Below are 26,354 nucleotides of genomic sequence, written 5' to 3'. Positions count from 1 at the left end.
CAGACTGACCTGCCATGACCAGAAATTTCCTGAAGTGCCTCTTACAGAGAAAGAGAAACAAAAGAGGTTTCCCCCTAGAGTCATTGAGTGTCCATGGATTTGCCCCCAGCACTCCTGCAGTCTCCGGAGCCATACAGAATCCAGTCCAAATCATTAGTAGCCTGAGCTCCAGACCCGAACCTCTGACACAATCAGGAACCCTTCAGCACCCTCGCATCAGGTTCCAATATCTGGGACCCCTTCAGCCAGTTTCCAGCCAGCTCCAGCAGTCCGCAGCCCAGCATGAGCCCCCCTGACAGCCGTCTCCAACAGTCCACAGCCTCTGTGGGTTCTTCGCTTGAGTCATTAGTAGCCCACCACATGCTTTGGTCTTTCAGCCACAGAGCCCCCCTCACTGCTCCGCCGCCATGGTCATCATCCCCACGGGTCGTCTCCTCTGCTTCTCCCCATTTTCTGGTGCCATGCATCAGTCCTCTGCCTCCCTGAAGTTTGCAAACCCTCGTGGCTGGTGACGGTCAGAGAAGCTGCCATCTTGGGCGCAGACCCCGTGGTCGTGGGATTTTAAATAAAATTACCATCAACTCCTTTAATGGGCTGTTCAAAGCTTGTGTAAAGCTGACAGCAGTTGACTGGGCGGGCGGACACCATGGGAGGGCTGTATCTCTGCTCCTCGCTCTCCGTGGGTCGGCACCCAGCAACGCTGCCATTTTGTTCCTTGAACTTGCAACCCATGCTGCCAAATTTTATGTATTCAATTTTTTTAAAAAACTCACAAAACTACAGATGATGTAAATCTTTTTTTTTGTTTTTAAATTTTTTATTTTTCACACCATAAATCACATTAGCCATGATATACACTTTTTCTTTTTCACACATATACAGTGACTTTTTCTCCCCCCCACTCCCTCCTCCAAAGCCACCCCCCCACCCCCCCCCTCATCCATTTTAGGTATACAATCTAGGTTGCATTAAGCCAGTCAGACAATGTTGTCATTCAACAAAAATACACCAGAAATTCTACTGAGTCCATTCTTTTCTTTCCTTCTCCTTCCATCAACTTAGGTAATGTTTGTCCCCGGTAGGTTTTCGTTATTGTATTTAATGTAAGGCTCCCATACTTGTTTGAATATTTCAATATTATTTCTTAAACTATATGTTATTTTTTCTGATGGAATACATTTATTCATTTCTATATACCATAGTTGTATTTTCAAATTATCTTCCAATTTCCAGGTTGACATAATACATTTTTTTGCTACGGCTAGGGCTATCTTAACAAATCTTTTTTGTGCATCCTCCAAATCAATTCCAAATTCTTTGTTTTTTATGTTACTTAGGAGGAAGATCTCTGGATTCTTTGGTATATTGTTTTCTGTTATTTTATTTAATATCTGATTGAGATCATCCCAAAATTTTTCTACTCTCTCACATGTCCAGATTGCATGAATTGTTGTTCCCATTTCTTTTTTACATCGAAAACATCTATCAGATACTGTTGGGTCCCATTTATTTAACTTTTGCGGTGTAATGTATAGTCTGTGTAACCAATTATATTGTATCATACGTAGCCTCGTATTTATTGTATTTCTCATCGTTCCAGAACATAATTTCTCCCATGTTTCCTTTTTTATCTTTATATTTAAATCTTGTTCCCATTTTTGTTTAGTTTTACCATTTGTTTCCTCATTCTCCTTTTCTTGCAGTTTAATATACATATTTGTTATAAATCTTTTGATTAACATTGTATCTGTAATCACATATTCAAGGTTACTTCCCTCTGGTAAACTCAAATTGCTTCCTAATTTATCTTTCAAGTAGGATCTCAGTTGGTAATATGCCAGCGCTGTATCTCCAGTTATATTGTACTTATCTCTCATTTGTTCAAAGGATAAGAATCTACTTCCTGAAAAACAATTTTCTATTCTTTTAATCCCTTTTTTTTCCCATTTTCTAAAGGAAAGGTTGTCTATTGTAAAAGGGAGTAGCTTATTTTGCGTCAATATTAGTTTTGGTAATTGATAATTTGTTTTATTTCTTTCTACATGAATCTTCTTCCAAATATTGAGGAGATGATGTAATACTGGAGAACTTCTATGTTGTACCAATTTTTCGTCCCATTTATATAATATGTGTTCAGGTATCTTTTCCCCTATTTTATGTAATTCTAATCTCGACCAGTCTGGTTTTTCCCTTGTTTGATAAAAATCTGATAGGTATCTTAATTGTGCGGCTCTATAATAATTTTTGAAGTTTGGCAATTGTAAGCCTCCTTGTTTATACCATTCTGTTAATTTATCTAGTGCTATCCTCGGTTTCCCCCCTCTCCATAAAAATTTCCTTATTATTTTCTTTAACTCTTTGAAGAATTTTTCTGTCAGTTGTATTGGCAATGCCTGAAATAAGTATAGTATCCTTGGAAAAATTTTCATTTTAATACAGTTTATCCTTCCTATCAGTGTTAGTGGTAGATCTTTCCAATGCTCTAAATCGTCCTGTAATTTTTTCATTAGTGGATTGTAATTGAGTTTATATAATTGGCCTAGATTTTTGTTTATTTGTACACCTAGGTATCTTATTGCCTGCATTTGCCATCTGAATGGAGATTCCTTCTTAAATTTTGAGAAATCCGCATTATTCATAGGCATTGCTTCACTTTTATTTACGTTTATCTTGTAACCCGACACTTCTCCATATTCCTTCAATTTCTTATATAATTCTTTTATTGATAGTTCTGGTTCTGTTAAGTACACTATAACATCATCCGCAAATAGACTGATTTTATATTCCCTGTCTTTTATTTTTATTCCTTTTATATTATCTATTCTTATCAATTCTGATAGCGCAAACAATAAAGGTGTTGACCTGCTTAAGTTAAATTGCTTTGATACATGTCCATTTACTGTCACTTTCGCTAACGGTCCCTTATATAATGCTTTAATCCAATTAATATACTTCTCCGGTAAACTGAATTTTTGCAATACTTTGAACAAATAATTCCATTCTACTCTGTCGAAGGCCTTCTCTGCGTCTAAAGCAACTGCTACTGTAGGTGCTTTATTTCCTTCTACTGCATGAATTAAGTTAATAAATTTACAAATATTGTCTGTTGTGCGTCTTTTTTTGATAAATCCAGTTTGGTCTAAATTTACCATTTTCGGTACCTGTTCTGCTAATCTGTTTGCTAATAGTTTAGCTATTATCTTATAATCTGTGTTTAGCAAAGATATTGGTTTATATGACGCTGGTGAGAGTGGATCTTTCCCTTGTTTTAGTATTACTGTAATTATTGCTGTTTTACATGAATCTGGTAAGTTTTGTGTCTCATCAATCTGGTTGATTACATCCTGGAGGGGCGGTATTAATAAGTCTTTAAATGTTTTGTAGAACTCTATTGGAAATCCATCCTCTCCTGGTGTCTTATTATTTGGTAATTTTTTTTATTATCTCTTGTATTTCTACTGTTCCAAATGGTTCTGTTAATTTATTTTGTTCCTCTATTTGTAGTTTTGGTAGTTCAATTTTAGTCAAAAATTCATCTGTTTTCCCTTCTTTCCCTTCGTTTTCAGTTTGGTATAATTGTTCATAGAATTCTCTAAAGTTTTCCTTAATTTCTTTTGGATTATATGTAATTTGTTTGTCTTTTTTCCTTGATGCCAATACCATTTTCTTAGCTTGCTCTGTCTTAAGCTGCCATGCTAGGATTTTGTGTGTTTTTTCACCTAGTTCATAATATTTCTGTTTTGTCTTCATTATATTCTTCTCTACCTTATATGTTTGTAATGTTTCATATTTTATTTTTTTATCCGCCAATTCTCTTTTAGTTGTATCTTCCTTCATTGCTAATTTTTTTTCTATGTTTACTATTTCCCTTTCCAACTGCTCTGTTTCCTGATTATAGTCCTTCTTCATCTTGGTTACATAACTTATTATTTGCCCTCTAATGAATGCTTTCATTGCGTCCCATAGTATAAACTTATCTTCCACTGATTCCGTATTTACTTCAAAATACATTTTTAATTGTTTTTCAATAAATTCTCTAAAATCCTGTCTTTTAAGTAGCATGGGGTTTAATCTCCATCTATACATTCTTGGAGGGATGTCCTCTAGCTTTACTGTCAATATTAAGGGTGAATGGTCCGATAGCATTCTCGCTTTATATTCTGTTTTTCTTACTCTATTCTGCATACTAGCTGATAACAAAAATAGGTCTATTCTTGAGTATGTTGTATGTCTAGTCGAGTAGTATGGGTATTCCTTTTCTTTTGGGTTTTGTTTCCTCCATATATCCAAAAGTTTCATTTCTTGCATTGATTTAATTATAAATTTGGTTACTTTGTTCTTCCTGTTAATTTTTTTCTCCCGTTTTATCCATATTTGGATCCAAATTCAGGTTGAAATCCCCTCCTATTAGTATGTTCCCTTGCGTATTAGCTACCTTCAAAAAGATATCTTGCATAAACTTTTGATCTTCTTCGTTAGGTGAATATATATTAAGTAGATTCCAAAACTCCGAATATATCTGACATTTTATCATAACATATCTCCCTGCTGGATCTATTATTTCCTCTTCAATTTTAAATGGCACATTTTTGCTAATTAATATAGCCACTCCTCTTGCTTTTGAATTATACGATGCTGCTGTTACATGACCTACCCAATCTCTCTTTAATTTCTTGTGCTCCAATTCTGTTAAGTGTGTTTCTTGGACAAATGCTATATCAATTTTTTCCTTTTTCAGTAAATTTAGTAGTTTCTTCCTTTTAATTTGGTTATGTATTCCATTAGTATTTAAAGTCATATAGTTCAGCGTAGCCATTTTATATTTTGTTTATCTTCTCTTTCCGTTTTTCCATCATTACCTTTCCTCCTTTTCCATTTCTGTTTTCTTATTTTCAACTCTTTATAAGACAGCATTCCTACAACATCAAACATTTTCCTTATTCTCCTATTTATATCTTCTTTATCCCCAATCTCCCCTTCCCCTCCTGAGTTGTCCTTTATCCCTTGTCGGACAACCACATCTCCCCTCTCCATTTGGATTTGCGAATCTACTCGCAAGCGTCAACTGATTTTGCAGTGACCGCTATTTCCCCCCACCCCGCCCCACCCCCAGAAAAGATTTCACTTCTCATATGTCACAAAGGTCACTCTTTTAATTCCCTCCTTATTCTCTCTATTCCATTACCTTCCCTTATTAATTCTTGTCTATACTATCTATATTTTCCTCTAAGTACAGATACTTTCACGTATGCACATTGTCTCTATTCACTCTTATACCTCTTTACCCGCATACATATCAATCGTGATCATTTTTACTCTCATTACCCGTCTTCATCCCTCAGTCTATTTTTGTCTTTACCCACATACATATCAATCGTGATCATTTTTACTCTCATTACCCGTCTTCATCCCTCAGTCTATTTTTGTAATTGTTCTGCAAATTTTCGTGCTTCTTCTGGATCCGAGAATAGTCTGTTTTGTTGTCCTGGAATAAAAATTTTCAATACCGCTGGATGCTTTAGTATAAATTTATACCCTTTCTTCCATAAAATCGCCTTTGCTGTATTGAACTCTTTTCTCTTCTTTAGGAGTTCAAAACTTATATCTGGATAAATGAAGATTTTTTGCCCTTTATACTCCAGTGGTTTGTTGCCCTCTCTTACTTTTTCCATTGTCTTCTCCAGTACCTTTTCGCTTGTAGTATATCTTAGGAATTTTACTAAAATAGATCTTGGTTTTTGTTGTGGTTGTGGTTTAGAGGCCAATGCTCTATGTGCCCTTTCTATTTCCATTTCTTGCTGTAGTTCTGGACATCCTAGGGTCTTAGGGATCCACTCTTTTATAAACTCCCTCATATTCTTGCCTTCTTCATCTTCCTTAAGGCCCACTATCTTTATGTTATTTCTTCTGTTATAATTTTCCATTATATCTATTTTTTGAGCTAGTAATTCTTGTCTCTTTAGTTTTTTTATTAGATTCCTCCAATTTCTTTTTTAAGTCTTCTACCTCCATTTCTGCTGCTACTGCCCGCTCTTCCATCTTGTCCATTTTCTTTCCCATTTCTGTTAAGGTCATATCTATTTTATTCACTTTCTCTTCTGTGTTGTTTATTCTTCTTCTTAAATCATTAAATTCCTGTGTTTGCCATTCTTTAAATGACTCCATGTATCCTCTAACAAGAGAAAGTATATCCTTTACCTTGCCTTTCCCTTCTTCTATTTCACTGTACTCTTCCTCTTCTTCTTCCTCTGGGTTGGCCATCTGTTGTTTCTTTGTTGCCCTTTTCTTCTCTTCTTTCTTGTTTTCATTGTTTTCTGTGGTCTCTTCTTGCTGCAGGTGTTCTGCAGCTGTCGTTGCCGGCTGTGGAGATCGACTCCCCAGCTGGTCCCCCCTCCCGTCGGTGTGTTTTTTTTCATGCGCGGTTGCGCACTTTTACTCGGCTCTGCGAGCCATTTTTGTAGTCCTATTTCTACTGACCTGAGGAAGCGGGCTTCTTTCTCCACATCGGGCCTCTTCGGACAGGTAAGGCCTTCTCTTTCTTCCTCCGTTGTCTTCTCTTCCTCTCTTCTTACCGTTGATTTTGATTTTTCTTTTTTTGTCGCCATCTTCTTTCCACCTTTATACTCACTTTTCTTTAACTTTTATTTCTGTGCCTTTGTATTTTCTCTTGTTTTTCCCGACTTTTCTGGAGAGGGCTGGAGTTCACCGTCCGGCCACTACTCCATCACGTGACTCCTCTCCAGATGATGTAAATCTGAAACAAAAGTGAAGATGCAGGAATAACTTGGGAAAGGGAAACAGTATTAATGTCAGATCTGGAAAGATGAAGTTGAGGAGGTGAGAGGTGGGGGAAAAGGATGGAGAGGACAAAGGGAGTATACAGAGCTGTAGAAATTCATGTGGAGAGAAACAAACTGAACCGACAGATGGATGGTCTGCAGCAGAACTGGACTTCTCTGACAAAGAAAGAAAGCAAGTTCCCTGAAGCTGGTGGATTTTCAATATCTGCTCTCATTGATCTTTTAACTGGATCATTACACCTTTTCTTCCCTCTTTCCCACTTTTGACAAAGTGTCCCTGACCTAAAGCATCAATTCTAATTTCCTTTCCCCACCTGCTGCCTGGCCTGCTGAGTGTTTCCAGCATTTTCCTATTTTTTTCCAAAAGGATTTAATGAATCCTTTATGAACAGGTCAACTGCAACATGGAGTAAAAATGTTTCTGTGGCTGCATGATCTGGTCAGTGCAGCAAAGCCACATCTGTTGTGTTTTTATTTCTGAGTCAGGCAAAAGGAACAGATGAAGAAGAAGAATGGCCAGGATGTGGTTGAGAAGCAGCTTTTCCATGGAACAGACTCATCAATTATTGATGCGATCTGCCAGCAGAACTTTGATTGGAGGATCTGTGGAACACATGGAACCTCTTATGGAAAAGGTGCGTATATACTGCTTGAATGTTTTACCTCTTTAGGCAGCCCGATTTTGAACAAGTTGCATTGGATGGTGCAGCTCAGTAGAAACTATTTACATCTTCATCACAGAAAATTGTGACATTCAAGTTCTGCTCAAGAAACTGACCACAAAAATCTGAGCAGGGCAGATTTTGACTGGGGCTGGAGGAACAACACCTCATCTTTCAAGTGGGCACCCTCCAACTGGATGACATTAATATTGACCTCTCTGAGTTTCGTTGAAACCCCCCCTCACTTCTTCCCCTCTCACCTTCCTCTGAACTCGGTCTCTCTCCCTTCCCTGCATCCTTTCACGCAAACATGATAAATTCTTTCTTGTCCCTTACTTAATCCAATTATCACCTTTTATTGGTCTGGATTCCTCCCCCAGCCAGCATTGTCTGAATTCTGCGACTTTTCTGAGATTTCCTGCTTCTGGCTCATTTTGCTTACTCCTTGAAGGGCTCAGGCCCAAAATGTTGACAATATATCTTTGCTTTTTAGGGACGCTGAAAAGACTGGTTGAGTTTCTCCAGAGTTTTGTTGTGTTTTTCGGGTGCAAGAGTCAGGGATGTCTCAGAGCCGCTGCAGGACATTCTGAAAGGGGAGGGTGAACAGCCAGTTGTTGTGGTTCATATTGGAACCAATGATATAGGAATAAAACTGGATGAGATCTACAAGCTGAATCTAGGGAGTTAGGAGATAAATTAAGGAGTAGGACCTCAAAAGTAATAATCTCAGGATTATTACTGGTGTCACGAGTAGAAATAGCATGACAGTTAGAATGAAGATGTTACTTGAATGTGGTGCAGGAGGGAGGGTTTTAGTTTCTTGGGGTATTGGAACCGGTTCTGGGGCAGATGGGACCAGTACAACATATAGGCAGGGCTGGGATCAATGTCCTTGGGAGATTGTTTGCTAGAGCTATTGAGGAAAGTTTAAACTAATGGGACAGGGGGATGGGAACCTTCAAAGAAAGAATGAGGAAGGTGGTACAGAGACCAAAGATAGAGTTAGGGAAAAGAAAAATAAAAATAAAGGTAAAAACAAAGGATGCAGAGGCCACTAGATTCTAAAAAGGACAATAAGCATAAAGGCACTTCATCTGAATACCCACAGTATTAGCACAAGGTTAGTGAACTTGAGGCCCAAATCAGTACCCAGGCATATGATTTAGTGGCCATCACAGAAACATGGTTGCAAGGTGGGCATGATTGGGAATTAAATATTCAAGCGTATTATGAAAAGATGCACAGGAGGGAAAGGTGGTGGGTGGGGGTTTTAATTAAGGATGAGATCAGGGCAATAGTGAGAAATGATATAAGATCTAAGGTGGGAGTTGTCTATTGCCCACCAAATAACAATAGCACAGTGGTACCGAGAGATAGCTGAGGCACGCAAGAACAGAATGGCAGTTGTCGAGGGGGACTTTAACTTCCACGTAGATTGGGAAAATCGAATTGGTTGAGAATGACTTCATAGAATGTATCCACGATAGCTTTCTTGAGCAGCATATTAAGATACCAACAAGGGAGAATGTTATTCTAGTATTGTGGAATGAGACAAGTAAAATTAACGATCGAGTAGTTAGGAACCCTCTTGGAAAATGTGATCATAGTATGATTGAATTTCTCATACAGATGGAGGCTGAAATAGAGCTAAAACTGGTGTATTATGCTTGAACAGGGGAGACAAGAGGATGAGGAAGGAATTGGTCAGCGTGGACTGGGAAAAAGGGTAGTTGACAGAACAGTTGAGGAACACTGGAAGACTTTCAAAGAGATTTTTTACAGTGCTCAACAAAAATATATTCCTGTTTAAAAATAAGGACAGTAAGAGAGGGAAGAGTCAGCCTTGGTTAACTAAGGAAATAAAGGAAAGTATAAAATTAAAAGCTCATGTACAAGATTGCCAAGAGTAGTGGGAAACTGAAAGATTGGGAAAACTTTAGAAGGCAACAAAGGACAAGTAAATGGGAAATAAGGAAAGGGAAGAAGGATTATGAAGGGAAATTAGTACAAAATCTAAAAACAGATAGCAAAAAATTTTATAAATATATAAAACGGAAAGGGTGGCCAGAGTCAACATGGATCCCTTGGAAGATGAGAAAGGGAGATTAATTTTGAGTAATGAGGAAATGGCCAAAGCATTGAACAGATATTTTGTGTCAGTCTTCCCAGTGGAAGACACGTCCAGCATGCCAAAGAGTGGTGATAGGGAGGTGAGGGCCTCGATAAAATAATTGTTACAAAAGAGATAGTGATGAGCAAACTAATGGGACTGAAAGTGGACAAATCCCCTGGTCCTGATGGGATGCATCCCAGGGTACTGAAGGAAACGGTGGGAGTTATAGTCAATGTGTTGGTAGTCATTTACCAAAATTCTCTGGATTCTGGGCAGGTCCTAGCAGACTGGAAGATGGCAAATGTCATGCCACTTTTTAAAAAGGGATGTAGGCAGCAGACGTGCAACTATTGGCCAGTTAGCTTAATGCCTGTAGTTGGGAAAATGGTTGAAACTATTAATAAGGATGAAATAGCGAGACATTTAGAAAGAAGGGGTTCCATCAGACATGGATTCAAAAATGGCAGGTCTTGTTTGATGAATTTGCTTGAGTTCTTTGCGGTAGATAGAGGGGAACAGGTTGATGTATATTTGGATTTCCAGAAGACATTTGATAAGCTGCCGCACAAGAGACATCAATAAGATACAGATGAATGGAGTCGGGGGAAGTATATTGGCATGGACTGAGGGTTAATTAACTGACAGAAGGCAGACAGTTGCGATAAATGGGTGTTTTTCAGATTGGCAGACAGTGATAAGTGGGGTGCCACAGCTGTTCACCATTTCCATGGATGTTTGGAAGTGGAGAGAGAGTTTAGTGTAGCCAAGTTTGCGGATGATACTAAATTGAATGGAAAAGCAAATAGTACAGAGGGTGTGGAGAGGCTGTAGAAGGATATAGTTAGTTGATTGGGAAAAGGTCTGGCAGATGGAGTACTATGTTAGTCAATGTGAGGTCAGCCACTTTGATAGGAAAAATAGTAGAGCAGATTATTATTCAAATAGTGAAAGACTGCAGCATGCTGTAATGCAGAAGGACTTGGGAGTGCTTGTGCATGAATCACAAAATGCTGGGTTGCAGGTACAACAAATTATTAAAAAGGCAAATGGAATGTTCGCCTTCATTGCTAGAGGAATTGAATTCAAGAGCAGGGAGGTCATGCTGCAACTGTACAAGGTACAGGTGAGGCCACACCTGGAGTACTGTGTGCAGTTCTGGTCTCTGTACTTAAGGAAGGATATACTGGACTTGGAGGCAGTCCAGAGGAGGTTCTCACCAGGTTGATCATGGAGATGAGGGGGTTGACCTACAAGGAGAGACTAAATCACCTGGGGTATACACACTCAAATTCAGAAGAATGAGAGATCTTCTAGAAACATATAAAATTATGAAAGAGATAGAGGCAGGAAAATAGTTTTCACTGGTAGGTGAGACCAGAACTCGTGGACACAGCCTCAAGATTCAGGGGAGTAGATTTTAAGATGGAGATGAGGAAAAACTGTTTTTCCCAGAGAGTAGTGAATCTTCGTCCGCGAAGCCAAGCCAAAGAAAAGAGTGAATCTGTGGAATTTTCTGCCAAGGGAAGCAGTTGAGGCTACTTCATTAAATATATTTAAGGTTCAGTTAGATAGATTTATATATTTAAAAAAAAGGAATTGAGGGATATGCGGAAAAGGCCGGAAGGTGGAGTTGAGTCAATGATCAGATCAGCCATGATCTTATTGAATGCTGGACCAGGCTTGAAGGTGGACCAGGCTCGATTAGCTGAATGGCTGGCTCCTGCTCCTATTTCTTATGGTTTACAAAAATCTGACTCTTCATCCAAATAAGTACTGAGGGAGTGCAACATAAATAATCCCACCACTAATCTTGAAAGGAATAGATCAAAAGAGAGAAGGGTTATTCTTCCTGGTATCTGACTAATAATCATCAGGCAAGGCACTAAAACAAGTTATCTCCTCCAACACTCTCCCCTGTTGGATCTCTGTCTCCATATCAGGAGACCAGCTTTCCACCAACATGTATTACAAACCTACCAAATCCCACAGCTACCTCGACTAGACGTCCTCACACCCTGTCCCCTGCAAGGATTCTATTTCCTCCTTGCAATTTTTCTGTCTCCATTGGATCTGTTCCCAAGATGGGATCTGTTCCCAAGATGAGATCTTCCAGTCCGATGATCTGAAGCGTCTGCCTTCTTCCACAAACATGGCTTCCCCTCCAGCACCACCATCAACTCAGTCCTTATGCACATCTACTCCATCTCCTACTCATCTGCCCCCAGATGCAACAAACACAGGATTCCCCTTGCCCTTACCTACAACCTCTGCATCCAATACGTTATCCTCCAGAATTTCCAGCACTTACAACAGGATCCTGTTACCAGACACATCTTCTCCTCTCCTTCCCTCTCTGCCTTCCATAGGGACCATCCCCTTTGACTCCCTCATGCACTCATACCTCCCCACCAATTCCACCTCCTCCCCACTAATTCCACCACCACCCCCTGCCCCCCACCTCCCGTCCCCCCAGCACCTTCCCCTGTGGCTGCAGGAGATGCCACACTTGAGGCCCACACCTCCTCCCTCACCACAGCCTGGGCCCCAAACAGGCCTTCCAAGTGAAGCAACACTTCACTTGTGCATCCACAGGATTGATTTACTGCATCTGATGCTCCCTTTGTGGCCTTCTCTAAGTTGAAGATACTGAGCACAGACTGGGAGATCGCTTCGCTGAGCACGTTCGCTCTGTCCGCACCAGTGACAGGGACCTCCCAGTGGCCAACAATTTCAGTTCTGCGTTCCACTCCCACACTTACATGTCTGTCCATGGCCTCATGTACTATCCCACCAAGTTCACCTGTAAATTTGAGGAACAACATCTGATTTCCATCTGGGCACCCTCCAGCTGGATGGCATCAACACTGACTTTTCTTGTTTCTGCTAACCTGCTCTCCTTTCCTCCTCCCTTCCCTTCCCCTGCCTTCTTTCCCTCAGCTCTCCACCTTTTTCCCTCTCTATTCACCAACCAATCCCTCCTCCCCCTTCTTGCTGCTGTGTCCTCCCTCCCTTCTCTACCTATTACCTCCTGCCTTTGGGACCACACCTCCCCCTAACTATTTTATTTGGTGCCTGTCGACATTTTTCCATCCCTTGATGAAGGGCTCAAGCGTGAAATGTTGGTTATGTATCTTTATCTTTGCTCTATAAAGCATACTGTTTGACCTGCTGAGTTTCTCCGGCATTGTGATTTTATTCCTTTTTATCTCATTGTTTGTAGGACCATGCTGTGTTGGACCATTGGTTGTTGCATTTTCTACATTGTAACAGTGATATCATATGTAACGTGTACTTCTTCTGGTTTGATAGTGCTTTGGTGCATTAAATGCAAGGTCCTTTTTTCTCTTTAGGAAGTTATTTTGCCAGAGATTCGTCCTACTCCCACAACTACTGTCGAACTGGGCAAACTACCATGACCATGTTTGTTGCTCGTGTTTTGGTGGGGGAGTTTGTAGCAGGAAAATCGTCATACCTCCGGCCACCCTTAAAAGATGGCACCAAAACCTGCTTCTACGACAGTTGTGTGGACAATGTCTCCAACCCTTCTATGTTCGTCATATTTGAGAAACACCAGATCTATCCTGAGTATCTTATAACATATAAATGTTAAGCAAAATAGAGGCATGTTCACAACTGCACCAGCTCAATAGGTGTCACGGAAGTGCTGAAACTTGCAAAGATGTCATGTATATATCATCTTAGTCACGATAAAGGGCAGAGCTGCAGTGCTAAGACTGGGTGGACAATTTACCATATTCAAGTAACTCTTCATGATGAGTGTCAGGGATGGAACCGGTAGAGTAGATTACTAGCATTTACATTAAATCCACTTATATCAAAGTTTCTCTGGTGGTTCACATTGTGGTAATTCCACCATTTCGTAGCTTGTTGAATTGCCTGCAAAGAGTGGGCAGAATCTGGGGCTCATTTGATTTAAAATTGTTGGGAACCTCACTCTAAATATATTTCTCTTTTAATTCCCTTCCCTCTTCTCCCCACCCAATTCCTGCTCCCCTCACATAGATACACCTTTGTCCTGTCAGTGTGTTGGTTTTTTTAAAAAATAAAAACACAGTTGCACTTGGCTAAAATTCATGGCTTATGACCAACATTGAAGCCATTGGCTGGGTTTGAAGTTACCATTAAGCTAGATATCACTGTATTTAATTTACAGTAATTTTGTCTCTTTTTTAAAGTGTTAGAGTGCTTGTCTTTTGAACTAAACTGCAGAAGTTGCATAGATTGGGTGGTTACTAGAATATGTTTTATCTAGAATATTTTTTCTCTTTTTCTCATTTTTGGTCAGGAAGAATGCATTAGCCTTGTAGTCTGCACTAATGGAATGATAGTAAACCACTAAAGTTATGAAGACAGGTTAGATTCTTTTGTATTTCCTTGAGGCACGGACAATTAAATGATACTTTTGTTCAGGTGTTTGGGATGACTAAAGAAATTGAAAGTAATAAAATATATTTAATTATTTAATAGGTGGAGATGTAGAAGAGACCAAGCTTTATAACATTGACTATTCATTGACATTGACTATTCAGGGACATCGTCAGGGAGCAATCGTTCACCAAAGGGCTGTGATTAGCAATATGCAGCAGGGTAAAATATTAAAGTTTTTGTGCCTTTCAAACCTTAGAACAAATTTCACAACTATGTTAAAAGAAACATTTTATTTGTTTTGCAAATCTTGAGAACTCAGTTAATACAGGGTTCATTGCAATCCTGCAGCTGGTCCTGCAGTACGTGAGCCTGCCAACTGGTCAGAATCTTTTCTGCCCGTGATCTCAGTCAGTGGTCAGGCTAGTTCCTGTCTTTATCTCCTTTCTTCCCTTACTCTGGCACCAGCATTCTGAAAACACTGCATTTACAACTCTTCAATGGCAACCAAGAAATATTGCAGTCCCTGACCATCTCTGCCCCCTGTGTGTGATACCCACCATTCAGGTGGATCATTATAATTTAACATCATGGCTAAATGATGGCATGAATATGAACTGGAGAAGGAAGAAAGGACCTCTTGTCAAGTATCTAGGCAATAGCTTAATTAACATTTATTTTGCAAATGTAATCTGTGTTTTGTGCAGGCACTAGTGTGCATGTGCAACTTTATTCTCATGCTGCATTGTTGCAAAAGTAGCGTTGCGAGTCCTGTTACAATAAAATGCATTTGGACCAAGTGCTTCCCACCTTCGAAGTGAGGCTGGGAAGTGAGCTTCTCGGTTCACAGGAGGTTCAGTGTCTGAGGAGCTCACTTCCTGGGATCCCTTTGAGGGTGGCAAGCACGTGGTCCAAAAATACTCATCAGACAATCCAGAATTGGAAGAGTGAACAAATTCATTCCAAAACAAGTGCTTGAAATACTTCATAAAAGTAAAAGCAAAATGGGTACAAATAAAACTTGTGGAAACATTGGTTCTCTTTCTGGATTTTTATGTATTTCACATTAGTGGTGGAAACAAAATGTTTGAATGGATAACTGTGGATTGGTTTTATTCAATTAAAAAGTGGTTTAAAAAATCTCTTACTCCAACTTCTAAAAGGTATTGTTTCTTATCTGAAGTACATAAAGAGTGCTGCTTTTAAGAACCAGGACATAAGTTTTGTAGTGACAAACCATGATGAGACCAATTAACAGTAGCCACTAATTATGATTTTTGGGTAGTAGAAATGTAATCACTAATGATTATATAGAATATGCAGATATAGGTTACTTGGCCCAAAAGGTTTGCGTCATATTTTCCACGTGTCTCCTAGCTTGCATCCCATCACACGTCAATTCTCCCTTGCTAACATTGGTAACTCACTCGAAATCTACTTGTATAATGAATTCATTTTCCATCAAGTTCTGTTGAAGAGTCTGACTTGATTTATTTATAAATTATGACCCTTAGTTCCTGAAATCCCCCACATCCTGCATTGTGTACTTTGTTATATCCCTTCATATCTCAAATCCCTTATTTCAAAATCCTTGGAAAGTAAAAGTCTCTCGATATTACACACCCATAAACTGAGCAAAATCAGCTGCAAATAAAATGTCCCCCAAAAAATTCCTGACAACTTGATATAATTGCAACTCAGCATGATATGTGTGCTTGAACAGCAAAAGCAAGAGGTCACACACCGCTCAGAGACAACTCAACCAGCCAATCAGATCAAAGCTATACAGATGTGATTCATTTGGTTCTGAGAGGTGGAGGGCAAACAGCTCACAGGAGGAGGCTCTAAGGACATCCTTTGCCTTACGGATGGCATAGCCAGCACATAAGTGCCAAAGACATCCATCTTCAGAAAGAATATCCATACCCCACTGTTACTGAAGCCAGTTTGTGATCAATTCATTTCATATGAATCAGAAAATGGCTGGGAGCACTGCATTGAATTGGGAGTAATCTCCCAGTTGTGTACTGAAGAGTTGCTCTCCAGATCTTGCTCCTCCTCCAGGCAAAGTGTGCTGGTATAAATCACAATACTGGCATCTGATAAAGTGGAAAACTGCCCAAGAATGACCTGTTCGGAACAAGATGGACAGTTCCAATCCAGCTAATTACTGTCCAATCATTTCCCTCTCATCAGCAGGGATAAGGACGAAAAGCTTTTGCTTATAATTAGCTCACCAACGCCCTGTTTGGACTTGCTCAGCTCCAGAACTCATTGCAGCCGAGGACCAAAATCCTGATTACCAGAGATGAGATGAAGGTGAGTCCTATATACAGTTTGTGCAATAAAACTTAACAATATTCGGGAATTGGCAGTATCATAGGATGACATGCAGGCTGACCTTAGGATAGTGAATCCAGGGAACCATCCGCACTACCCAGCCAAGTACTGAAAACCTGAGCTGACCAACTAGCCAGTGTATTCATGCATATTTTCAACTTCAACAGGATATGGTACCCACCTGTTTCAAACAGGCTTAAATTGTATCGATGATCAAAAAAAGTGTGGTAACCTGCCTAAATGACTACTGACCAGTGGTACTCACATCTGCCACAGGGATGAAGTGTTTTGAGAGGCTGGTGTTGAAGCACATCAGTTCCAGTCTGAGAGGCAACATGGATCCCTTCCAATTTGCATCCTGCAGCAACAGGTCAAAGGCAGATGCTATTACACTGGTTCTACACTAAACTCTAGAACACCCAGGCAGCAAAGATGTATACATCAGGTTGCTCTTTATTGACTACAATTGACTATTTAACACCATCGTCCCCTCAGAATTGATCAGCATACTCCAAGACTGATCATCAATACCACACTGTGTAATTAGACTCCAACCACATGGCTCCTGATATGGACTCCTACTGTATTCCTGATCTCACTGCTGGATCCCACTCAGTACCACTTACCATTATCTATCCCCTACACCTCTCCCTACTCCACCCCATCTGCCCTCCTCCTCCCCAACCCTCTCACCCTCAGACCTCATCCACCCCCCCCCCATCCTCTCTGGTTTACCCCCTCACCATGAATTTTCTTTTATTACAATAAAGAAACTTGGTTTTTTTTTAAACTTCAAGATTTATTAACTAAAGCAAACAGTACTAAGACAACACATACACACAGGCAGGTCCCCAAGTATAGACATTCATCTTGAATGTACCCAAGATGCACCATTCCCCAGATGTCATACACTCCATTTCTAACTCCTGGTGGTAGCACTCTATCACTACATCCCCTTTCCTTGAAATGCTTAATCAATAATCAGCAAGTAATTGTTTCCATCCATGTGGAACAGATCAGTCCCAACTTTCTGCCATGGTTCAGTTATTATCATAGATTTCTTTGTCTGCTTTGCGTGATGTTTCAAACGGAAACAGCTTCAAACCATCCTGTCAATATCAGGATTTATCCCTGGCCAAGAAACAGCAGTTCTTGCCCTCCTCTTGCATTTTTCAATTCCAAGGTGTCCCTCATGCACCCTTTTCAGCATCTCTCAGTGATTGAGGAATGACAATTCTGCTTTGTCTGAGAAGAAGCCCATTGACGATGTTACGAGCCCAGAGGACCCATAAACCCAGCAGCAATAGATATTCACCAAGACAAATGGTTACTTAAATAAAAGTTGCTTTTAATTACCTTTAAACATGAAAACAGAATCACACTTTAACTTATCACTATTAACTTAACCCCCTTTGAACTCTAAGTGCACATGTATGTAATGTGTGTGTGTAAGTTCAGAAAATTTCTTTAATTCACAGTCCAATCTCAATTCTCATTCCTCCAAGATTACTGGTTGCAGGCCATTCTTATACTGTGCACAGAATTTAACATTTATAAAGTTAACCAGGTTTTGGTGCTTGAAAGGTAAATGGTTACTGTTCAGGAAGGTTCTTGTCGGCTTTTAGAGAAAGATTTGTTGTACGCTGGACACACACAACTGATCCATTTTAATCAGCCACTTCAGTCTCTTGTAGAAGAAACTTAGCCCCTCAGGGTTTTCCAGATCTTAACCTCTTTCTTCAGGTCAGCACAGAGTTCCTTCTTGTTTCTCTCATTTCAAGAGAAATATTAGACATCCAGTCCTCTCCTCTTGCAAGGGGTTTGACCAGGCTGAACTAAGCACTCACAACCCATCTTCCAAATGGGGTTTTCTACAAGCTTGTCAGCTTGTCTTGTTCCAGTCCCAGCTGCTACTGCTGACTGTAAAGCTGTAGAACTGCTTTCTCTCTGTCTGCTTGCAAAACCACGTGACCTCTTGGGGTCCCCTCTGGAGTTCCCCTCCAGACAATCTGTGGCTCTGACAAGTTCTTCCATCTGTTGCCTTTTTGTAAACAACAATCCATTAGTAAAGTCTCTTGGCCACTCTCCAAAGTTTTTGCAAAAGCTGTTGGCCCCAACATGTCCAGCATGAGCAGAGCTCCAGTATTTTTAAATAATATCTTTTAAAGATTCAGTAATCAGGTTCATGTGGAGATTCACATCTGTCTCTGTGGAACTCTCATTGTGTGCTTCATTCAGTGTCATTGTCCTGGATAATGCATCAGCTAACACAACAAGTTTCCCTGGTGTGTACAGCTGTTTGAATTCATAATGTTGTAGCATCATCAGTCGTTAGATTCTCAGTGACATTTCACTGAGATTTTTCTTGATTATTGGTATTAATGGCTTGTAGTCTGCTTCTGCTATGGATATTGGTAGACCATGCACATGACTATGGAATTTTTCAAGTCCATAGACCAGACTTAGACACTCTTTCTCAATCTGTGCATATTGATATTCAGATGGCACCTATTCCATCTTTTGAAGCGTCCATGGATATTTTCATTTTTCTGGATGTTTCAAAGAACGTCAAAAGTACTGGTTCCATAGTTAAAATGATCTTCAGTTTTCCCCATTTTTCCTCGTGGTTGTCCAGTTGAATTTATGTTTGTCCTGTAATAACTTCCTTAGGTACATTATTTTGGAAGACAGGTTTTGGTATGAATTTACCAATGAAATTGATCATTCCCAGCATTCTCAATATGCCTACTTTGTCAGTGGATCTGGATATCTCTAAAATTGCTTTCACCTTGCTCTTGTCTGGCTCTACTCCTGCCTTTGACCATTTATCTCCCAGAAAGGTGATTTCCTTCACACCAAACTGACATTTTTCTCTGTTTAACTAATCCATACTTCTGGATGCATTATAGCACTTTGATGCTCCTTTCGTTGTGTTGTTTTTGTCTGGATCCCCATAGGATCATGTCATCCATGTACACATGTACCCCATCTAAGCCTTCTATGATGTTCTCCATTGTCTTGTGGAACACTTCCAGAGCTGAGGAAATTCCAAAAGGCATCCTCAGACAGGAGTATTGGCCAAATTATGCATTAAATGTACAGAATTATATGGTATCATGCATTTTTATTTGCCAGGAGCCCTGGGATGCATCCAATTTAGTGAAATACTTAGCACCAGCCATCTCACTTGTAATTTTATCCCTGCTTGGAATCTGATAATGTTCCCTCTTTATATTGACATTGAAATCTTTTGGGTCCTTGCACACACGTTGGTCACTATTCTTTTTGACACACACCATTGAATTCCCCCATTCTATGGGCTCCTCCACTTTCTTTGTGACCCCTAGTGCTGTCATTTGATTGAGTTCCTGCTTGAGCTTTTAGTGGTGTTAGAGCCCACTGTGCATCCTCTTTTAACTTTATCTTATAGGTGAATGGTAGAACTCCAAACCCCTTGAAGATGTTGGGAAATTGATCCAGTATTTCCTCTATGTTCTGTGAATGGTCACTATTAATGTGATATTCCTGTGACAGTGTATTTTATCTCTTCTTTCTTTCTTTGGCTTGGCTTCGTGGACGAAGATTTATGTAGGGGTAATGTCCACGTCAGCTGCAGGCTCGTTTGTGGCTGACAAGTCCGATGCGGGACAGGCAGACACGGTTGCAGCGGTTGCAAGGGAAAATTGGTTGGTTGGGGTTGGGTGTTGGATTTTTCCTCTTGTGTCAGTGAGGTGGGCTCTGCGGTCTACTTTAAAGGAGGATGCTGCCCACCGAACTGTGAGGCGCCAAGATGCACGGTTTGAGGCGATATCAGCCCACTGGCGGTGGCCAATGTGGCAGGCACCAAGAGATTTCTTTAGGCAGTCCTTGTACCTCTTCTTTGGTGCACCTCTGTCTTGGTGGCCAGTGGAGAGCTCGCCATATAACATGATCTTGGGAAGGCGATGGTCTTCCATTCTGGAGACGTGACCTACCCAGCTCAGTTTGATCTTCAGCAGCATGGATTCGATGCTGTCGGCCTCTGCCATCTTGAGCACTTCGATGTTGGAGATGAAGTCGCTCCAATGAATGTTGAGGATAGAGCGGAGACAACGCTGGTGGAAGCGTTCTAGGAGCTGTAGGTGATGCCGGTAGAGGACCCATGATTCAGAGCCGAACAGGAGTGTGGGTATGACAACAGCTCTGTATACGCTAATCTTTGTGAGGTTTTTCAGTTGGTTGTTTTTCCAGACTCTTTTGTGTAGTCTTCCAAAGGCGCTATTTGCCTTGGCGAGTCTGTTGTCTATCTCGTTGTTGATCCTTGCATCCGATGAAATGGTGCAGCCGAGATAGGTAAACTGGTTGACCGTTTTGAGTTTTGTGTGCCCGATGGAGATGTGGGGGGGGGGACTGGTAGTCATGGTGGGGAGCTGGCTGATGGAGGACCTCAGTTTTCTTCAGGCTGACTTCCAGGGCAAACATTTTGGCAGTTTCCGCAAAACAGGACGTCAAGCGCTGAAGAGCTGGCTCTGAATGGGCAACTAAAGCGGCATCGTCTGCAAAGAGTAGTTCACGGATAAGTTGCTCTTGTGTCTTGGTGTGAGCTTGCAGGCGCCTCAGATTGAAGAGACTGCCATCCGTGCGGTACCGGATGTAAACAGCATCTTCTATATATCCATCTATATCTATATCTACATATAGATATAGATATATTTTTTGGAGATAAATTGGGAAAGGTTTGTTAGAGTAGGTCACATGCAAACACTTTAAAACAGATCTTATTAAAAATACTGGAGCTCTGCCCCATTAGAGACATATTGACTCCAGAGCATTTGCAAGAGTTTTTGAAGAGTGCTCAAGAGACTTCACTAATGGATTGTTTACAAAAGGCAACCGATGAAAGAGCATGTCAGAGCCGTTATGTCTGGAAGAGAACTTGTTCTGAGAGGGTCATGTGGTTTTGCAAGCAGAGGGAGTCAAACAGGCTTTCTCTCAGAGAGAGAGACACACACATACACACAGGTCACTTGTCCATTGTTACAGCCAGCAGAAGCAGCTGGGACTGAAACAACACAAGCTGTAAGACGGCCTGGGCAAGTCCCTTGTGGTTCATGCAAGAGGAAAGGACTGGTTGTCTAATGTTTCACTTGGAATAAGAAACAAAAAGAAACTGTGCTGATCTGAAAGAAAGAAGTTATTATCTGGAGAATCCTGAAAGGGCAAGTTTAGTCAGCAAGACACTGGAGTGGCTGATGGAAGTACATCGGTTGTGGATGTCCTGGAACAACAAATCTCTTTCTGAAAATCAACAAGAACCTTCCTGAGCAGTAACCATTTACCCTTCAAGCACCAAAGCCTGGTGAACTTTATACATGTTAAATTCTTTGCACAGTATAAGAATTGCTTACAACCAGTGAAATTGGAGGAATGAGAAGTGAGATTGGACTGTGAACCAACACACATTACATACATGTGCACTTAGAATTAGAAGGGGGGTTAAGTAGGTTAATAGTGATTAGTTAAAGTTTGTTTCTATTTTCATGTTTAAAGATAATTAAAATCAACTTTTATTTAAGTAACCATTTGTCTTGGTGACTATCTATTGCTGCTGGGTTTATGGGTCTTCTGGGCTCCTAACATACCCTCTTGACTAGGTTTAAGTCTTCATATGCTTTGTCACCAAGTAGTGAATAATGTCCATCTGGAACTACTGTGAACCTGAGGTGGTTCTCTTTATCTTTCACTTTAACCTTAAGTTTACATGTACCTTTCGTGTCGATGCTCTGTCCATTGTATACTTTAAGCAGTACAGGATTTGCATGCATGTATGGCTTTATCTTCATGGCCCTGATGTCCAGCTTGAAAGGAATATTTTTGTTCCATTTGTATGCAATGATACAATCCATTTATCCTGCTTGACACTGTTCAATTCCTGCACCACAATGCCTAAGAAAAGTGAATCACTGAAAGCAGTTTCTTCTTTGGTGCTGTGATGGATTAGAGATATGTTTTTGGGAGATAAATTGGGGAAGGTTTAGTATAGGTCACATACAAACGCTTTAAAACAGATCTTATTTAAAATACTGGAGTTTGGCACATGCAAGACATGTCGGGGCCCCAGAGCCTTTGCAAAAGTTTTGGAGAGTGCCCAAGAAACTTCACTAATAGGTTGGTGCTTACAAAAAGGCAACAGATGAAAGAACTCATTGGAGCCTCAGGCTGTCTGCAGTGAGAAGTTGCTGTTCAAAGAGGGACATGTGGTTTTGCAAGCAGAGAGGGTAAAACAGGATTTTTCTCAGAGAGAGAGACAGAGAGGGGGAGAATTCAGTTCTGTAGTTTCACAGTTCAGCAGCAGAAGCTGGGATTGGAACAGGACAAGCTGGTAAACTTGTGGAAAAATACCATTTGGAAGACAGGTTGTGAGTGCTTAGTTCAGCCTGGTCAAAGCCTTTGTTGTTCATACAAGAGGAGAGGACTAGCTGCATAATGTTTCTTGAAATAAGAGAAACAGAAAGGAACTCTGTGGTAACCTGAAAGAAAGAGGTTTTCATCTGGAAAACTCTGATGGGGCAAGTTTCTTCGGCAAGACACTGAAGTAGCTGGTTAGAAGGAATCAGTTGTGGGTGTCCTAGAACAACAAATCTCTCTCTGAAAACTGTCAAGAACTTTCCTGAGCGGTAACTGTTTACCTTTCAAGCACCAAAGCTGGGTGCACTTCATGAATGTAAAATTCTGTGCACAGTATAAGAATTGCCTGCAACCAGTAAACTTGGAGGAATGAGAAGTGAAATTGGACTGTGAATCAAAGAACTTTTCTGAACTTAGACACACATTACATACACGTGCGCTTAGAATTAGAAGGGGGTTAAGTTAGGTTAAGTCAATGGTGAAAAGTTAAAGTGTGATTCTGTTTTCATGTTTAAAGCAGCTTTTATTTGTCTTAGCGAAGATCTAGTGCTGTTGAGTTTTTGGGTCCTCTGGGCTCGTAACATATTTTGGGATCATCCTTATGGATTGCAGATTGGAGTTTTTGGATCTTAGCCTTTTGGAGTTTTTGTTATCTATTAGTTAATTAGTATTTCCAAGCTAATTTAAACCTTGTGTGTGTGGAAAAACTGCAGCAATGGATGTTGATACATTTTTGTTACAACCATCACCTGCAGAGCTGCAGAACAAAAGAAAAAAGGAATTGATGGTTATTTCTTAGGCGTTAAAACTGACCTAACTCAAGCATTGGATGATGAAAATACAAATGCAGAGGATTATAGTGAAATATATAGGTGAGGGAAAATCTGTTGAGAAAGACTTAGATTATTTTTTGGAGGATAAATCTTTTGAGTTGCAATTGGAATTGGAGAAATTGAGGGTGGAAGAAAAAAGAGAGAAATGGAAGGTGTTGGAGGCTGAGAAACAGAGACAATTTGAGGCAGACCAAGCTAATAATCAGAGGATATATGAGGCAGAGGAAGTTGAAAAACAAAGAAAATATGACTTGGATAAGTTTGAAATGGACAGAGAGTTTCAATTAAGAGAATTTTAAAATTGAGATGGAGGGAAATAAAAGAATTGAGGCTGTAACTCCTCAGGAGAGGTTTTTGGCCAGTAGAGAGGTAAATCTAGTTCCTCCTTTTGATGATGCAGATATCAATACATATTTTCAGCTTTTTGAAAAGGTTGCTGAGAGCTCAAGATGGCCAAAAGAAAAATGGCCTCTATGCTCCAAAGTGTATTGAAGGGAAAAGCACAAATTGCATACATCAGTTTGACTACAGAGCAAGTAGCAAATTATGATACTGTTAAACAAGCAGTATTGAAAGCTTATGAGCTGGTTTCAGTAGAATATAGACAAAAATTTAGAAGTTTGGTGAAAACATGGAACCAATCTTATATGGATTTTGCTCTGGGAAAATCTGTATGTTTTGACTGTTGGCACACCTCAAAGGGAATTTTGACAGATTGAGAGAATTGATATTAATATAGGAAATTAAAAGGTGTGTTCCAAATGAGATTAAATTATACCTGGATTTGAGAGACGTGGCGACATTGCAGCAAACGGCTAGATTAGCGGATGAATATGCCCTGATTCACAAAAACAAATTTCAGAATAGTGAGTCTTTTCAGAGGGGTAAATGTGGAACAGATTAGTAAACCTGTTCAGAGATTAATGTAGAGCAGACTAGTAAACCTGAAATTAAGACTGGTGAGAAAAAAAAGATGAAGGTAAGGTGGGAATGGACAGAACTTCTAGATTTGTATGTCATTTTTGTAAAAAACCTAGTCACATTATTGCAAATTGTTTAGTGTTGAAAAAGAGATGAGAAAAGGAGGTTTTACCAGAAGCATGTATTCAGACAGTTGAATTTAAGGAGAGCAGATGTTCTAAACATGGTAAGGGTGTAATGGATGTTTTCAAACCTTTTGTGTCATAGGGCTTGGTTTCAGTAAAGGAGGGAGAATCACAGGTTCCAGTTAAAATTCTTAAGAGATACTGGAGCTGCTCAGTCACTGTTGTTGGAAAGTTTTAACTCTTGATCAAAAGACTGACACAGGGGAGATGACTTTGATTAAAGATGTTAGAGGTGAGGTAGAGTCAATATCTCCTCACAGCATTGTGCTGAATTCAGAATTAGTTAAAGGGCCTGTTGTAGTAGGAATAATTTCAAATTTATCCATGCGGGGAGTCTCATTTTCATTAGGGAATGATTTGGCAGAGGATAAAGTTGGGTCAGTTTTGAGATTAATAAATCAGCCAAGTAAGGATGATATTAAGGAGGAATGTGAGATATATCCTGCATGTGCTGTAATAAGGTCTTTGTCTAAGAAAATGATGAGAGCAGAGGAAGATCCAGTTGTTAGAGACTTGCTCAGTGCTTCTGAAATAGTCTTGAAAGAGCAGGTTAATTGTGAGAATAAGGATTTCTCTTTGTCAAGGAAAGAGTTAATCCAGCATCAGAGGACAGATACAGATCTTATTGATGTAAGGGACAAAGCAGTAAGTGACCAGGAGATTAAAGAAATGGCTTGTGAATATGACTTGAAGGGTAAATTGTTAATGAAACCTTATTATGAGGATAAGGGTAGTGGAGAACAATCTGTATCAGAGGTGTTAGTTGTTGACAGGGTTGGGGAAGTTATAGATCATAAGATTATAGAAACGGAATCTTGTGAGGGTAACCTTAAAGAAGCCATGGTTCCTGTGCACCTGTTAGGCCACCTTGAGTCACAAGAACAGATGCAGTTGATTTTGAAATATACAATTTGTTTCCTGATATGCCAAAAAGAGCATTAGTAATTTATCATGATGTAGATGTGGGAGAAGCAAGTTCCATAAAACAACACCCATACAGAATAAACATTCAGAAGAGTAAAATAATGGATCAGGAGGTGGAATATATGTTGAGAAATGATATTATTAGATCTTCAAACTCAGATTGAAGATCTCCTTGTGTTCTCATTGCAAAACCAGAAGGAACTGTTAGGTTCTGTACAGATTATAGGAAGGTTAATTCAGTAACTAAAACTGATTCTTATCCTATTCTGAGAATAGATGACTGTATTGATAAAATTTGGAAAGCTAAATTTCTTACTGTTGTATTTGTTGGTGGGTTACTGGTGTGTGCCTTTAACTGAGAGAGGAAAGAATATTTTGGCTTTTATAACTCCATCCAGTTTATATGAGTATAATGTTACCTTTTGGCATGAGAAATACCCCTGCAACATTCCAAAAGATGATTATCCAAGGGTAAACACATACAAAAGATGACACATGGGAAGAACATTTGAAGGAATTAGACAAATTGTTTGCAAGATTATCCAAAGCAAACTTAACTGTAAATTTAGCAAAAAGTCAATTTGCAAATGCCACTATAACATACTTGGGTGCTGTAGTTGGTCATGACAAAATTGCATCTATTCAAGCTAGGGTAAATGCAATTTCTGAGTTTCCTATTCCCAATGGCAAGAAAGCAGTGAGAAGGTTTTTAGGAATGGCAGGATATTATATAAATCTTGCTGAGGTTGCTCTTCCTTTATCCAACCTTTTGAAGAAAGGGGAGAAATTTGTGTGGACTAAAG

General features: G+C 39.9%; 1 protein-coding gene across 3 annotated transcripts in view; it reads left to right on the top strand.

The window, feature by feature from the left end:
* Positions 1–14,996, top strand: part of parp12a (poly (ADP-ribose) polymerase family, member 12a) — a 61,026-nt gene extending 46,030 nt beyond the window's left edge. For 2 of the 3 annotated variants that reach the window (XM_069934132.1, XM_069934134.1), the window contains exons 11-12: positions 7,287–7,435; positions 12,926–14,996. In XM_069934132.1, coding sequence (XP_069790233.1) covers positions 7,287–7,435; positions 12,926–13,185 — 409 coding nt within the window. In that variant the 3' untranslated portion in view covers positions 13,186–14,996. Of the gene's footprint in view, positions 1–7,286; positions 7,436–12,795; positions 12,905–12,925 lie in introns of those variants that run through there. The other variant, XM_069934133.1, reaches the window with a different exon arrangement.
* Positions 14,997–26,354: the final 11,358 nt, after the last annotated feature.

This window comes from Narcine bancroftii, chromosome 4 (genome assembly GCF_036971445.1).
Source record: "Narcine bancroftii isolate sNarBan1 chromosome 4, sNarBan1.hap1, whole genome shotgun sequence".
In the NCBI taxonomy this organism is placed as follows: domain Eukaryota; kingdom Metazoa; phylum Chordata; class Chondrichthyes; order Torpediniformes; family Narcinidae; genus Narcine; species Narcine bancroftii.
This window is presented reverse-complemented; position numbering and strand designations above follow the sequence as displayed.